Source organism: Bidens hawaiensis, unplaced genomic scaffold, assembly GCF_021521415.1.
Source record: "Bidens hawaiensis isolate Kalapana, Puna unplaced genomic scaffold, B.hawaiensis_p1.1 tig00001382_1, whole genome shotgun sequence".
In the NCBI taxonomy this organism is placed as follows: Eukaryota; Viridiplantae; Streptophyta; class Magnoliopsida; order Asterales; family Asteraceae; genus Bidens; species Bidens hawaiensis.
Genome location: NW_027491078.1, coordinates 3,784,731 through 3,799,754, shown reverse-complemented (window position 1 = coordinate 3,799,754; position 15,024 = coordinate 3,784,731). Strand labels below are relative to the sequence as shown.

The window sequence follows — 15,024 nt, the reverse complement described above, 5'->3', positions numbered from 1 at the left end:
ATAAGCATTGACGTAATCCTTTTCTATAAATAGAATGCGTCTCTTTCGAAAGTTCATCACACCCTCATTTAGAAAAAGAATTGTGATGGAAGAAGAAAAAGAAAAAATCAATGCCTTACGCCTAAAAGAAAAAACTCTTTTAATAGAATTACAAGCTGTGCAACAGCAAATTGTGTTATACAATAAATTGCTTAACACCAAAACTGTAAATTCTGTACAGGAAGACGAAAGTCTAAAAATAGAATCTATTCCTTTACAAACGGCTAAAGGTAAAGAAAAATCAAGTCTGTTGATCCCTGATGCTTTGGGAAAGAGCATACATGAGGCAAAAGATGAGCCACAATCATCTTCTAGTCCGGAAGCAAACAGCTCCGGTAAAGACAACTCAAATCCGTTTACGGCTGATAGCTTGCCAAAAACTATTAAAACCACCTATGCTCAAAAGGTGACATATCTAGGAAATCAAAATTCAAGATTCTACGTCATTTTTTATGGGGACCACAGAGGAATTTATGCAGACTGGGCTATTGTCTCAAAATATGTCCATAATACATCAGCTCCCTACAAAAAATTCAGCTCCTTGTTACAAGCCCAACAAGAAGCCACAAGATTTTCTGCAGAATTTGGGAAAAAAGAAATTCCATTAAGAATTTCTATCTTTCCTACACCTGTAGTAAAGACGACAAGAACATCACCGGTTAACTTTTCAAACTTACCATTTGAAAGAAAATCAGAAAAAAGAATAGAGATTCAGAATGAAGAAATCGACCTAATAAGTTTGGACGAATTCCGATCAGTCTGGTCTAAAGCTAGGGCTCTTAGCCCAAACGACTTTGAAGTCGAAAATATATACACAAAAGACAAGACATCAAAAAGTCTATACAACTTCTGTCCAGGATCTGATCCTCATTTAGTTTCTCTTGCATTTTCTGCTGGACTAATTAAATGTATATATCCCTTGGCTAATTTACAAGAAATTAACTTGTTCACAGAAAGCATGAATAAGGCTATAAAAACCTTCAGAAAAAAGATTGCAGCTGCCAAAGATGCTAACATTTATATTGAATGCACCTCTGCGTTACCAGATTGGTATCAAGGAAAAAGCTTTCCCGCCTTACATTTATTAGAGGTTGGCTTAGCTAAAACAAGAAATGTCCAACCTTCCAAAGTCATGGAAGAAAAAGAAGATATCAGCAATTGGGTCTCCATTCGAGTTAATGGGTATCTGAAAATCTTAAAGACTCTTCAGCAGATTAAAGTTGGAAGTTTTAAGAAAATTAATTACTGCAGCCAAAACTGCATAATTACTAGTTACAGTGGAACCCCCCTACCTGTTCATGAAAAACATGCAATAGAGACCATTGAGCAACGAATCATTCTCAATCAACTTGATGTAGGTCCGGCCACTAAAAAATTATTGTGTCAAGAACTGGCACGCATAATAGAAAATCATGCATGTGAAGAGTGCAGAGAAAGTGACATCCTCTCAGACGAAATGATGGAGGATACACGTGAATTGGACCCTACACATGGGTTCATTGATTAAAAGCAAGCATGTGAATAAAGCAGGCAAAGCGACAACCTCTCGGTCAAATAATGGAGGACACGTAATTAGGACCCCACACGGGTTCAATTATGAAAATAATCACGTAAGCACTTACGTAAACAAAAAGAACTTTACGTTCATTGTTTTTCCTATATAATGTAAGAATTGTAAGGGATAGAGGCATTGAATACTCTCCCGAAAAATTTAATTTCCTTGTAATCTTAGCTATGTGTGAGTAAGCTCCCCCCTTAGGGGAAAATGATGTAAATATCTAGAAGTTCTTCCTCCGGGAAGAATAGTTATGAAATAAAATATTCCTTTTTATCAACATCTCTGAGTTTTGTTATGAAATCAGGAGTCCTGGAGTCATTTTTATTTCCGTCAAGGCAGGAGGCCATAGGAAGATAATGATTGGATTGATCACTCATCACAAAGGTTCAGAGACAATGGAGATCTAAGGTATATCTGTCTCATAACTGTTATACTTCAATGATTTTACTCGTTTTTTCTTAAATCAAAAAACTATAATCTTTGAAATAATTTTCAAAAATCATGAAAACAAGATATCCGCACTTTTGGTATCAGCAATAATTTTCAAAAGTCATGAAATAATTTTCAAAAATCATGAAAATCATGAAAACTATAATCTTTGAAATAATTATTTCAAAAATCATAAGACCATCCACCACGGATGGTCTTGGTAACAAAAAATGAGGAAAACCCATAAAAAATCAGAATCAAAAGAGTTCTTGTGCGTCACCTACAAATACACGAATCATATCGGGGCTCATGACATAAAATTGTCGCTTCTATTTGTCAACCGATAAATACAACTTGTTTAACACCCGTGATAACTAGCCACCTATTAAACATCAATCTTCTAGTTTTCTATTTCCATGGCTGCCCTTCGTCATCCAACTAATTCATAATTCATATGATTTCATCCATAGAAAATCAAGTGTTGTGATTGGCTGACGTATTGGTCACTTTCACAATATTGGTTGAACCACCTTATTATAGCGTATTATGTTTGGATACCTATGATACTGACATTATGAGTTATGATTCATGTGATATATGTAAATGTAAAATATTTTCTTGGTTGCAAAACATTCTTCAATATATGAAAGGTATTTCTTTTACATATGGTATTGGATATTGAGTTATGATAAAAAGAAAGAAAATAAAACATTATAGGTAGAAGTCGGAATATATGTAGACTACTATTTGTAAAACCTTTTTTAAATCATTTTCGGTACCAAATTTATTTCTTTGATATGTTAATTTTTTTAATTATAAGTTATACAAGTATTAATACTGTTTTGCAAGTTGACGAATTATTTTGTTTTAATTTAGAGCCGATGGTTTTTCTGAAAGCCACCTCTCTATTTTATTGGATAGAGCCTAGAGGTACGGTGTGCCTACATCCTATCCTTCCCAGACCCTACTTATAGCTTTGCTATTGGCGGGATCCACTGGGTATGATTGATTGATCATAAAGTAAGATCACATGTAGTGGTAACTAAGCACATAGGGGCGTTTTTGACACGTGACATTCCGATTGACTAGTTTGTAATAGGTGGCTAGTGGTAAAATGCCTCGTGACATCTTTTTAATCATTACACAATTATTACTTCTTAAAATTTATAAATATACATATAAAGGAGGCCGTTGTTAACTTTCTTACGGATCTGTTTGAAGGGAGGTTCATTTACGGCCAGTTGATATTCTTGTGTTTGGGTTAGCATGGGGAAACACATTTGTGCGGATTTTACATAAGTACCTCTCATTGTTGGGCTCAGAGACCGTGAGTTTGTTGTGGGTCAAGCTGAGTTGAACACGAGAAAACTTGTTTAGAGAACCAAGATGTATTTCTCCCATTTGCTTTTGATACATTTGGTTTTATGGCCACGGAGGCTATGAATTTTTTTAGCAGGGTTTAGCGTGCCGTGCATAATACTCTTTTCAGCTCCCAAATCCCAAAGCTTCGTTTTTAGTATGATTGACTTTGCTATTCAAAAGTGGGTTGCAGCGCAACTTTTTACTCGTTTGCCTGCCACTTCATTGTAATCCTTTTGAGTTTAATAAGAAATCATATAAAAAAATATAATAAAAAATATATATATAAATACAAATATACAGCAAAAGACAAAAATATGTGATTGGTCCAACCCCACCACCGTGTCTACACAACGAAGGGAACAAAACTTGCACCAAAACAAAGGGGCACAAACAATAGTGTTCACTGCGCTTTGAACCTTGTTTTAGACTCCAAAACAATTCACTGCGCGCGATCTAACCCTAACAATCGAACATATGTTAATGCGCCGCTGTACCCAATATTGTTGAGATCAGATTAGACCTGCCGGTTGAACCTGTTCATCCGGGATTCAGTCCACCGACCGGTCCGGTTCTATGCAGTTCGTTCGGTTCCCAGAAACCTGTCTATCCGAACCAGGTCGCCGGTCCGACCGGAAAACCGGACTAGTTGAATCGGTTTACTATGAATTTTTTTTATATATATTTTTTTCAGTTATAACCGTCATTTTCGAGGAAAAAATATTCGTTCGGTTGGACCATTAAACTGATTAAACTCGTTGTCCGTTCGATTTAATGTCCGATCCAGTTATGAAGACATTGGCCGTAACGCCACAGGTAAAAATATAACAAACAATTAAACAAGTTAAATTAAAAAAAACAAAAGTCAAATTTCCCGTCTCGGTAACCTATGACTACTCTCATTGGTGAATTAGTTTGAGTTGGGACACTATTTGAAAATAAAAAGAAAAAAAAAATCACCAAACTTAACCAAACTAGTTTTTCACCACAAACTAGATTGCCCATTACCATCATGGCCACATATCACTAAATTATTGGTTCACCTTTTAATTTATTTTTTCTTTTCTTTTCATACTAATTAATTTTAACACTAAAAATGTTTTTCCTTAATAACTTTTAATAAATAAGTTTTAAAAAAATCTAAAAACACAGTATTGTTTAGTTTTTTTTTTGAACACACAGGTATAAATTTTATTAAAAAGCATAGGATTGCAAAAAAATATATTTTTTAATATTGCAAAAAAAATTATTTTTTAATAAACTAAATATTAATTATTATTGATATACATTATCCGATACTTGTCAACTCCGTATTAGTTAATAAGATTTTCGGATAAAACTTATTATCTAAACAATCTAACATTATCTGATTATATAATTCATTATCCGACACTTGTCAACTTCATATTGATTATTGTTAAATAAAGAAATTATTTTTTATATTTATAAACACTTTTAATAAAAAAAACAACAATTATTAATAAAAAAAACAATTACAAATTAGATTTATTTAATAAAAAATATTGGAGTTTGGGTTGCTAATGAGTTTGAAATGTTTGGGTTTGGTTGAGTTGGATATGTGGAAGAGGGAGAAATTAATTTTATAATAAAGTTTGAGTTGATTAGGTTTGTGAACGGGAATGGTCAACAAACAACAGCTTACAACAACTACTACACAACGTACAAGCTTTCAAAGCGTATACCTTCTGGAACAGCTTATCTCCGGACAACTAATTTTCAAATTTCAAAAATATCTAAACTCACGGATATCCTCTACCGTCCGATCTACCCGCCACCGTTGACCACCTGCCACGTGTCCTCCCAATTTTTCAGGTTTTGTTGTTCTTATCCACACAAATTACATCCTTCTTCACTTCATTTTCAGATCTTCAATTCCTCTGCCAATTATTATTCATCAGGTACGTGCAAATTCGATTTAAATTGATATAATCTGTCTAATAAAATGCTTAGTTTTAGATTCCACTACAGTCGGTGTGATTTGTTAGGTTTATTAGGTGTTTGACGGAAACGTTACTTAGATCTGACTCGAGTATATTGATTATTAATTGATATAATATGTGTAATTGACTGCTATATATATGAATTATGATCTTCCGTTGTGTAATTGTTCGAATTTGTTGAGTTTACAGTAGATCTAGTAGTTCCGTTAGGTTTACTAGTGATTAAGTTTGATATATAGGTGTTACTTAGATCTAACTCGAGTATATTGATTATTAATTGATATAATATGTGTAACTGAGTGCTATATATATGAATTACGATCCTCTGTATGTAGATCTAGTAGTTCCGATAGGTTTACTGTGATTAAGTTTGATATATAGGTGTTAGACGGAAATGTTAGTTAGATCTAACTCGATTATATTGATTGTTAGTTGATATAATAATATGTGTAATTGAATGCTACAATGATATGAATTATGATCTTCTGTTGTGTAATTAATGATTTTACGGTAGATCTAGTAGTTCCGATAGGTTTACTAGTGATTAAGTGTGATATATAGGTGTTTAGGAGGTGACGTTAATTAGATCTAAGGCAAATTAGTTGTATAATATGTGTAATTGAATGCTATATATGAATTATGATCTTCTGTTGTGTAATTATTCGAATTCGTTTGAGTTTACGGTAGATCTAGTAGTTACGTTCGGTTTACTAGTGATTTAGTTTGATATATAGGTGTTTAGGAGGTAACGTTCCTTAGATCTAATGCAAACATGTTGATTGTTAATTGCTATAGTCTGTGTAATTGAACGAGTAGTTTCGGTACGCACGATGTGATGATATATATGATCCTCTTTTATGTATATATAATTATATAGGATTCCATTTGGTTTTATGTAGATCTACTGTTTGTGTTAGGTTTACTAGTGATTAAGTTTGATGTATAGGCGTTCAGACGGAAACGCTACTTGGATCTAACTCGATTATATTGATTATTAATTGATATAATAATCTGTGTAACTGAATGCGTAGTTTCGGACTTTCAATACGCACGGTGTGATGTTATATATGATTGATGTGTAATAATTGGAATTTGTTTGATTTTACGGTAGATTTAGTTTGGATCTAACTCGATTATATTGATTATTAAGTGATATAATAATCTGTGTAACTGAATGCGTAGTTTTGGACTTTCAATACACACGGTGTGATGTTATATATGATTGATGTGTAATAATTGGAATTTGTTTGATTTTACGGTAGATCTAGTTGGTCTGTTAGGTTTACTGTGATTCAGTTTGATATATAGGTGTTTAGGAGGCAAATTAGTTGCTATAATATGCGTAATTGAATGCTATATATGAATTATGATCCTCTGTTATGTAGACCTGTTAGGTAAACTGGGATTAAGTTTGATATATAGGTGCTTAGGCGGTAACGTTCCGCAAAAACACTGATTACCGTGTATATCTGACATAATGAAAGTTATTATTTTAATTTTGATTTGTTAATTGGTGTAATCTGTGTTATTGAATGCGTAATTTCTGGCTTTCGGTACAAACGGTGAGATGTTATATATGATTGATCTGAAATAATTGGAATTCATTATCCGTGTAACTAAATGTATAGTTTTGTTTGATGTTATGTAGATCTGCACTTTCTGTTTGGTAGACTGGGATTAAGTTTGATCTATAGGTGTTCAGGTGGCAAGGTTCCTTAGATCTAAAGCAAAAACATAGATTATTGAGTAAATCTGATATAATGACAATCTAAATTGGTATTTTAGTGAATGTTTGATGACTGAAGAATGATATTTTTCATTTGATTTGTTTATAGTTATGATAAGGTTATGCTGTTAAAGTCACACTTTAAACCTCTCTGTTCTGTGAACTACTGAACTATGAAATTCTATTTCATTCTTAGGCCACCGAATCGAATGATCTGGTGGTTTTACTTCTCTTCTTGCATTTTTGTCTGAAGAATTTTTCTTGTCAAGCATCAAAACATTGATAATGGATATTTATGTATATCTTTATTGTGATCTTGTATGTTTCTAACCTTTTGGAAGTACTAGTGTACTATTGTATGTCTATAACTCTATATGACCGTTGTAAATTGTAACAGACAGTTTAAACCTTTTCAAACGCGCACGCACATTAGCATCTGTTGTATAAGTATCATTGATCATCATGAAGTACTTGGAATACACCCCGTTCGACCGGTATTTTGTTCTTTAAAATCCTCATCAATTATGGACTTTTTCAAATTTCTAGTCTTTTTGTATATCCATTGAATGCTAGAGTTGAATTATCAGTATATCTTGCTTCTTCAACAGAATAAATGCATTTCTAGATCAACTAAATCTTGGAGAACAAACCATTAAGGGATGCATTGAAGCTTACTCCTGTGAGTAGAATTTATCTTATGCGATAATCACCAAGTTCATACGTAATAACTTAATTTTTAAATTTCTTCTGCACTTTATTAGGCAAGCATACTGTGTCAGACAAGAGGCTATCTCTTAGCTTGGAAAACGAGGCACCATTTCTAAACTTGTCATACTTTCTCTGTTCTAGTACAATACGACAATAACAAACATCGAATAATCTGATTCTGTTGCAAATTTAGATTCTTAACTATCTTGGGAACTCTCCTGACGCTGACTCGTCTTCACCTGTTAACTATCTATCTAGTAGATCTAGGTAATGATTGCACGTGGATTGGCTAAAGTGTTGGTAAGTCTAGTGACATCAAGTCTGAATTGTCTAATTTAGGTTGCTTTTATTTTTATTCCAGCCGAAAGATATTGATCTATCTGATTCTCACATTATATCATATGTACCCAGACTATGATTTCAGGTAACTTTTTAACCGTTTTATATAAAATAAAGAGGGTTATGGGTAATGACATTGTCAGCTTTATTGGCGACATGGCAACCCGCTAATAACCCTTCTTTAATGGCACTGGGAGTGTTGTCAAATGGTTTTGACAGACAGTTTTGAACTGTTGCTCTGAGTGGAGCTGAGAGTTCAATTCTCTCCATTTCCCAAAACTTGGTTTCTTTATTGAAGCTGTATCATCTGCAATTATGCTAATTTATACAGCTTCTTACAAAATGCAACTAAAATCCTTAAGTTATTACTAGAAGACCAAGGAATTAAGATTATGAACTTGTCTTTCAAAGTATGACATACTGATGATTTGATTTTGTTGAACTTAGTGGACACAGAGACTGTCAGACTGTGAATAAATGCTGCAATTTTGACCCCTTTACTTTTAATGGGTCACTCGAGCTAGGGGTGTGCATAAAACTGAATTAACCGACCCATAACTGAATTATAACTTACTTAACCAAGCCAATATAACTGAACCTAATCAAAAACCTATGGGTCGGTTTTGACTTATTTTGAAAACCAAAGTAACCAGGTCGGTTATGGTTATTCTTATTTGCATAACCGACAAAACCGAACAAACCCACACCCATGAGGCCATGATTTAGTAAGCTGTTAAGTGATGGACCCACTACCTCTAACTGATCCTAACTTAAAATTTCATTACCAGTTCTAGTTCACGGTTAACTGACTCATAACCTTACTAAATCAACTTGTAACACCGATTCACCATAACACATCGATTATCATTCTGCGGTTAACCTATTGTTCAGTTATGGTTACGGTATTGGGCCAGAACAGTCCCATGCCCACTTCTAATTTGAGTTGGGTTAAACTTCTAACTCTTTAAACAGGTATAACAAAAATAGTAGCTTAAAAGGAAATGTGTCAAAGGTCCCTTGTAGTGTATTTTCAATTGATGATACTTCTAAATTATTTTCTTAAAAAAGTTATGAATTGTTTCTCAGATAATTTAACATTTTATCATATGATATTTGTTTGGTAATCCATAATATTATCAAAATATTGTTTTCCGTTACTAGTGCAGTGAAAGCCCACCAGTTTTTCACAGTGGAAACATGGCAAGGTTTTAAGCAAATATTCGACAGCTACATGTCTGATGCATCCAAGGTATTATGCATAACACTGTAGAAGCTTCCAAGGTGCATTTTTTGCTTGTTTCATATTATCCAACTTGCGATTTCAGGTATGGAATGAGTCTGATGAAGATGGCTCCTTACTAGAAACCTTGTACAAAGCTTTAGACGAGGTAATACATTCTCGAACATTCTAGAACCATCAACCGTTCTCAACCTCTAGTTCACGCGGTTTGATGGTGATTTGATTTGGTTGTGAAATTTCAGGTTATCAACTTAGCAGAATGTGAAATCTATAGCTACGACCCGAATTCTGATGCGGACCCGTTCATAGAAAAAGGAGCTCTGTAAGAATATTCTTCAGATTTTTTTAACTTTTTTTTTTATCAATTTCTAGATTATTCGGATATGTTTACTGTTTATTCTTACAGGTGGTCATACAATTTCTTCTTCTACAATCGAAAACTCAAGCGCGTTGTGAGCTTCCGTTTCAGCTGTTTAAGGTAACACATCAAAACCTGTGTCTAAAATTGTTATTTTTGTTAACGATTATAAGAAAAGAAAGCATCAATTTTTGTTTTGGGCTGTTTCATTTAACTCGTTTAGAAAACAGGTCTTGTTTGGTTTGACTGGCTTACCCATTTAGTTGGGGTATGCATGAAACCAAAAAAAGAAAAAAGAAAAATCCGTATACGAATCCAAAATAATCAAACCCAAACGAATCGATGGTTTAGTTTTATGTATTCGTATCTGAATGTTGGTTCGGTTTCGGTTGTGCATGCAATAAAAACCGAAAGGACTGAACCAAATTTATGGATTTACCTTTTAATTTTGACACTTAAGTCATTTATAAAAACTTAATGAATGGCATAAACAAATATTTTTGTCCGGTGTCTAATAATACGTTAATCATTGATTAACAAAAAGATTTAGGCCCGAATTTGTTTTTTTTTTGTGCCGATTTTTTTGGTCCAAAAGTTTTCAAAGCCCAAACAGTAAAACTGTAAACCGAAACCACCCAAACCGGAAACCAAAACCAAAATTTTGGTTTGACCCAAAACTGACCCAAACCGACTGATGAACACCCCTACCGTTTAGTTAAACCGGCCATGTCTGGTTGACATGTTTAACTTGTTTAATTAAACACGTCGACTCGTCAACCCGCTTAAAACTGAAATATAAGAAAAAGTTTTAAAGTCAACCCTCAACCTGAAACCATTCATCTAAACAAGTCAATAAATATGTTTGCTGCAGCAATTTGGTGATGGATGGTTTTCCAACTGACGGGATTTACTACGAGGATGATGGTGAAATATTTGACGAGATGGACATGTGATGCGGAACAAAGTTGGTACATACCATGTTAATATTGTTCTAGGATGAATATAAATGCTGGTAGTTATGTGCAGTGGTTAACTAGTTTGGGATAAAAGACTTGGTTGCTTAGTATTGTTGTTAGTAAGCTTTAACGCGCGGTTTGGTGTTGCTGCATCCACTTTTGTGTGGTTAACTTGCTGTGACTATTGGCATTGTTACTTTAATAATTTGCATCTTCTTTTTAAGTTTTAGCAAGTATATTTTTTTAATATAATATCTTAGTTTGATATCTTGTGTATACGAGATTTTTCTATACAAAAACATAATTTGGACATACTAATCGTAGCCTCTAAAGAATAGAGCCTTATTATGATAAAAAGAATTTTGATTCTGCCACTGCTTCAAACCATTGTCATTTTACGAGTGGATGTACATAATACGTGAAGCATATAGACCAGAGGGTTTAACATCTTTGACAAGGTATAGAGAACTGTAAAGTAGGGGTGTACCTTGGATTTTTCGGGGCGGGTTATTCGCGTTTCAAAGTTTTAAATCTTGACCCGAAACCCCAAATCTCTCATGGGTTTTTCGTGTTCGGGTAATTTGGGTTCAGGTTTTATCAGGTTGGGTTAATCGGGTTTCGAGTATTCTAGAAAGAAAAGACACAAAAACAAAAAAAAATAAAAAAACTACAATGCTAAAATTAAAATCACATATTCTTCTTTGCTTATAACATACATAATCAAATAATAAACCAATATAACTTGATAAAACAACTCAAAAGAACAGTAAAACTAACTCGAACCATAATGGTATTCAATCGGGCGTGATTTGATTGTTTGATTACGGCTGCTATTAGTAATAAACGGAAAACATAAATTAATAAAAAACAATTGATTAATAATAGTTAGAATGACAACAATCGATTAGAGCCAAATTCTCATAACTTTAGTGGGTAAATTTAATTTCAAAAATTAAAGTTTATTCGGGTTTTTCGGGTTGACCTAAAACTTATAAATCAAACCCGAATTACTCCGGTTCGGGTTAGTCTTTTCTCGGGTTCAGGTTCAGGTTCTTCGGGTCGGGTTAGTTTGGGTTCGGGTACAGGTTTTCTCAGGTTGAGTTTCGGGTAAAAGTGACAGCCTACTGTAAAGTTATAAGTTATAACCTAGTAAAAATGCCTTTTTTTGGGTGTCAAAAATAATTTAAGTTGAGCCATTAAAATGTTTACTCATGCTATTTTATGGTTGTTTTTCGTTTGGTAATAATCACTTGTGCGATAATTTTAAAAATTATACATTTTTTTTAATCGAGAACATGAGGTATCTGCTACTTACATTTATGAGCATTTTTCTAGCGAGGTTGAGCGGCATGTATGTGTAATGTGTGTATGGGTCGACTTTGGATTTAAATGGAACAAAAACCTAAACGTTGGCGTTTTGGTTTTAGGAAGCTAATCGATTTTGGTTTTACGTATGGGTACGGTTTAATTCGATATGTGCTAGTTTTTTGTTTTACATTTGGGCTTGAAATATTTTTGTCTGAATATATTTAGCCTAATATAATGAATTTGGGCCACAACTTTTTACAAAATTACTTGCTAATAAGCATTAAGCTGGACCACTAATCAAATAAAAAACAGTCAAACAAGTCCGTGCGGTTTGGTTCCCAAGTTTAGTTCGGTCGTGAAGTTTGGTTCTTTTATGGAACGAGTTAAAACCGAACCATAATTTTCGATTTTCAAAAAGAATTAGTTTGAGTATGTTATTCCGATGCGTTTTTTATATATATATTAAGGTCAAGTTATTTTGCAAAGGTGGACAAAAATGAGAAGAAACTGAAGCCACACAAAAAAAACCCTCAAAAAAATAAAAAAATAAATAAAAAATCCTATCTCAAAATTTAATAAAAAATAAAAATAAAACAAAAACATAAATGTTTCTACCGTCTTCCTCGTTCTTAAAAAAAAAAAAAAAAACACAATGTTGAGGGAAAAAAATTATTGTGTTTTTTTGTTTATCATTGTGTTTAGTATTTATTTTCGTCATTAATTGTGTCTTTTTTCGTTGGCATTGTGTTTTTTTCTTGATATTGTGTTATATTAAACATTGTGTTATATTTTGCGATTTATTGTGTCTTTTTTAGTTATAATTGTGTATTTTGTTAATTTTCGTCATTTTGTCTTTTCGTTGTGATTTTTTTTTTGAACGGGAATGGCGGGGGAAACATTTTAGTTTTTTAAAAATTTTCGGTTTCTATTTATATTTTGAGTTATGATTTTTTTTTACTTTTTAATATGTTTTTTGTGTGGCCACAAATCCTTTTCACACTTATCATTTTTTGTATCCGTTTATATTTTAACTTTTCCCTATCGGTTAATAAGTTTTTTTTCAGTTTGGAGGAATTTGGTCAAAAGATTGATAGACGGCCAACCAACTAAAAGAGTTTAAACTTGTTGAGATTAAGACCTTGATCAATTTATTTTGTGGGTTAAAAGTGAAATTAGCCCCATTGCTTTCTGCCTAATCAACTTAACCATTAGCACGCTAATACACTGTTAGCAACACATGGCAATACTAATAATTTATTAGTGTACAATAATACATCTTAATCACGGAATGTGTACTTTCACTTCAACTAATTGTTTATTTTAATAGTACATACATAGTAACAACTTTATTGTCAATTTTGGCGTGATCATAGCATTCTCATCTAACCTCTTATCACTAAACCAAAAATTGCAATAAAGCTCATTATATTTTTTCTCTTCATTTCAATTAAATAATACGTTTTTATACCATTATTATTAACTTTCTTCTTTCTCTCACTCACAAGTCACAACCACTTTCAAACAATATTAAAAAATTATAGGGGATGAACAATAACTTTTCAAATATACAGAATAATCACTACTTTTTCTAAAATATAAAAACTCTTCACTCACAACACCCAAAATCACTCTCTAAATTATAAAAACACCCTCACATAACATGAGGGGTTGGATGAGAATGCTCTCACAAATGCCGCATTTTTTGACAACTAGCGTGCTTTTTATTCATCTTTTTGTTTCTAGGGCGTCCGTTAATTTTGTTATTGAAATTCGTTGGAATTTTATTTATAGAAAACTGTAAGATGAGCCCTAATATTGCATCCCTGACCATGAAATTCGTTTGAATTTTCATTATAAAAAGTGAGTTTGTAGGTCACTGGAATGGATCTTGAGAGATTGACACGTTCTACCAGATATGCGGAATCCCTCTTATTAACGCTAACGAATTGTAAACAAGTATAAACGAGAACAATTCACTTTTAACTTCTCTTCTAATGTTTATATTACGATCAACCTTAGAACACGAACTCATGAACCAGATGTTCGTCTTCTCTGGAATATGAGTGGAATGGATGGGAAGATTAACCTAATCACCAACCGAAGGTTACCGAGCTTGTCTTTATATAGTCAGAAACGTTTGTCTCACCCAACCCAAGGGAACATGCTAAGTTCGCTTGGCCCATTAGCCCATCAACTTCGCCTAATACAAACACAAACATATTACATACTCGATTACAAATACGACCTATTTGTTAAGCTATCTATTAAGCTGTTGCCAATTGTCACACATAACATACACCAACAAAGTAGTTTTGAAAATGCAAGCTAAAAGTCCGAATTATAGCCGGAAGAGAAGAAAACTCTATGCTGAATCTTACTACGACTTTGTGAGTCTGTCGTAGTTGGTGTACTGACATATTTAAAATGGTTTATGAACTTATCAATTTGTACAAGTAACAAGTGTGAATGAAGTGATTAAATCTTCATATGAAAAAAGCGTTCATAGTTATATTTAGAAAATTCTACTTTTTATGCTTTTAAAAGTAAAATTTATTATTATTATTATTATTGGGTCGTACTAAATGTACTTTCTCTAATGGTTTTATACTGAATGTACCTATCCCGCTAGTAAATCCGTCACACGACCTCTTTACTTTCATTCACTGAGATGTGCATTCAACATATAAAAGTTACGTTTAGCCTCATCTATTATATCATTTACAACTAGTTTATAAACTTAAACTCTATTACTATTACTACTACTACTATTATTATTCACAAGCATAAAACTTGTATTAAAGTGTATAAAAGCTTGATTTTCTTTGCACACTTATAATTGTATCAAAGATGGATAAAAAGTAAAAAAGTTATAAATAAAAGGTTGAAGGGCAGAAAAGTGTTAAAATTTAATTGGCCCACATAGTAAATATGTGTCAAGCCAAATTTAATAAATAAATATAACTGAAAACCATAAGTAGCATACACTAGTAATTTAGTATGATTAGGAGGGGAATAATAGTTATCAAATTAGTTTTAATGATTA

General features: G+C 32.8%; 1 protein-coding gene across 1 annotated transcript; it reads left to right on the top strand.

Moving 5' to 3' along the window:
* The first annotated feature begins 7,474 nt into the window (after positions 1 to 7,474).
* Positions 7,475 to 10,734, top strand: LOC143573692 (uncharacterized). The gene is made up of 10 exons (XM_077058503.1): positions 7,475 to 7,566; positions 7,681 to 7,751; positions 7,834 to 7,883; positions 7,974 to 8,047; positions 8,142 to 8,204; positions 9,281 to 9,368; positions 9,445 to 9,507; positions 9,602 to 9,681; positions 9,766 to 9,837; positions 10,589 to 10,734. The coding sequence occupies exons 1-10, from the start codon at positions 7,535 to 7,537 to the stop codon at positions 10,668 to 10,670; spliced, it is 675 nt and encodes a 224-aa protein (XP_076914618.1). The 5' UTR covers positions 7,475 to 7,534; the 3' UTR covers positions 10,671 to 10,734.
* The last annotated feature ends 4,290 nt before the right edge of the window (positions 10,735 to 15,024 follow it).

Excerpts from the sequence above, each read along its gene's own strand:
- LOC143573692 (XM_077058503.1), top strand. The coding sequence starts at position 7,535 with ATGAAGTACTTGGAATACACCCCGTTCGACCG. Across the intron at positions 7,752-7,833 it reads ATGCATTGAAGCTTACTCCT|GCAAGCATACTGTGTCAGAC; the intron begins GTGAGTAGAATT and ends GCACTTTATTAG. Across the intron at positions 9,508-9,601 it reads TGTACAAAGCTTTAGACGAG|GTTATCAACTTAGCAGAATG; the intron begins GTAATACATTCT and ends GTGAAATTTCAG.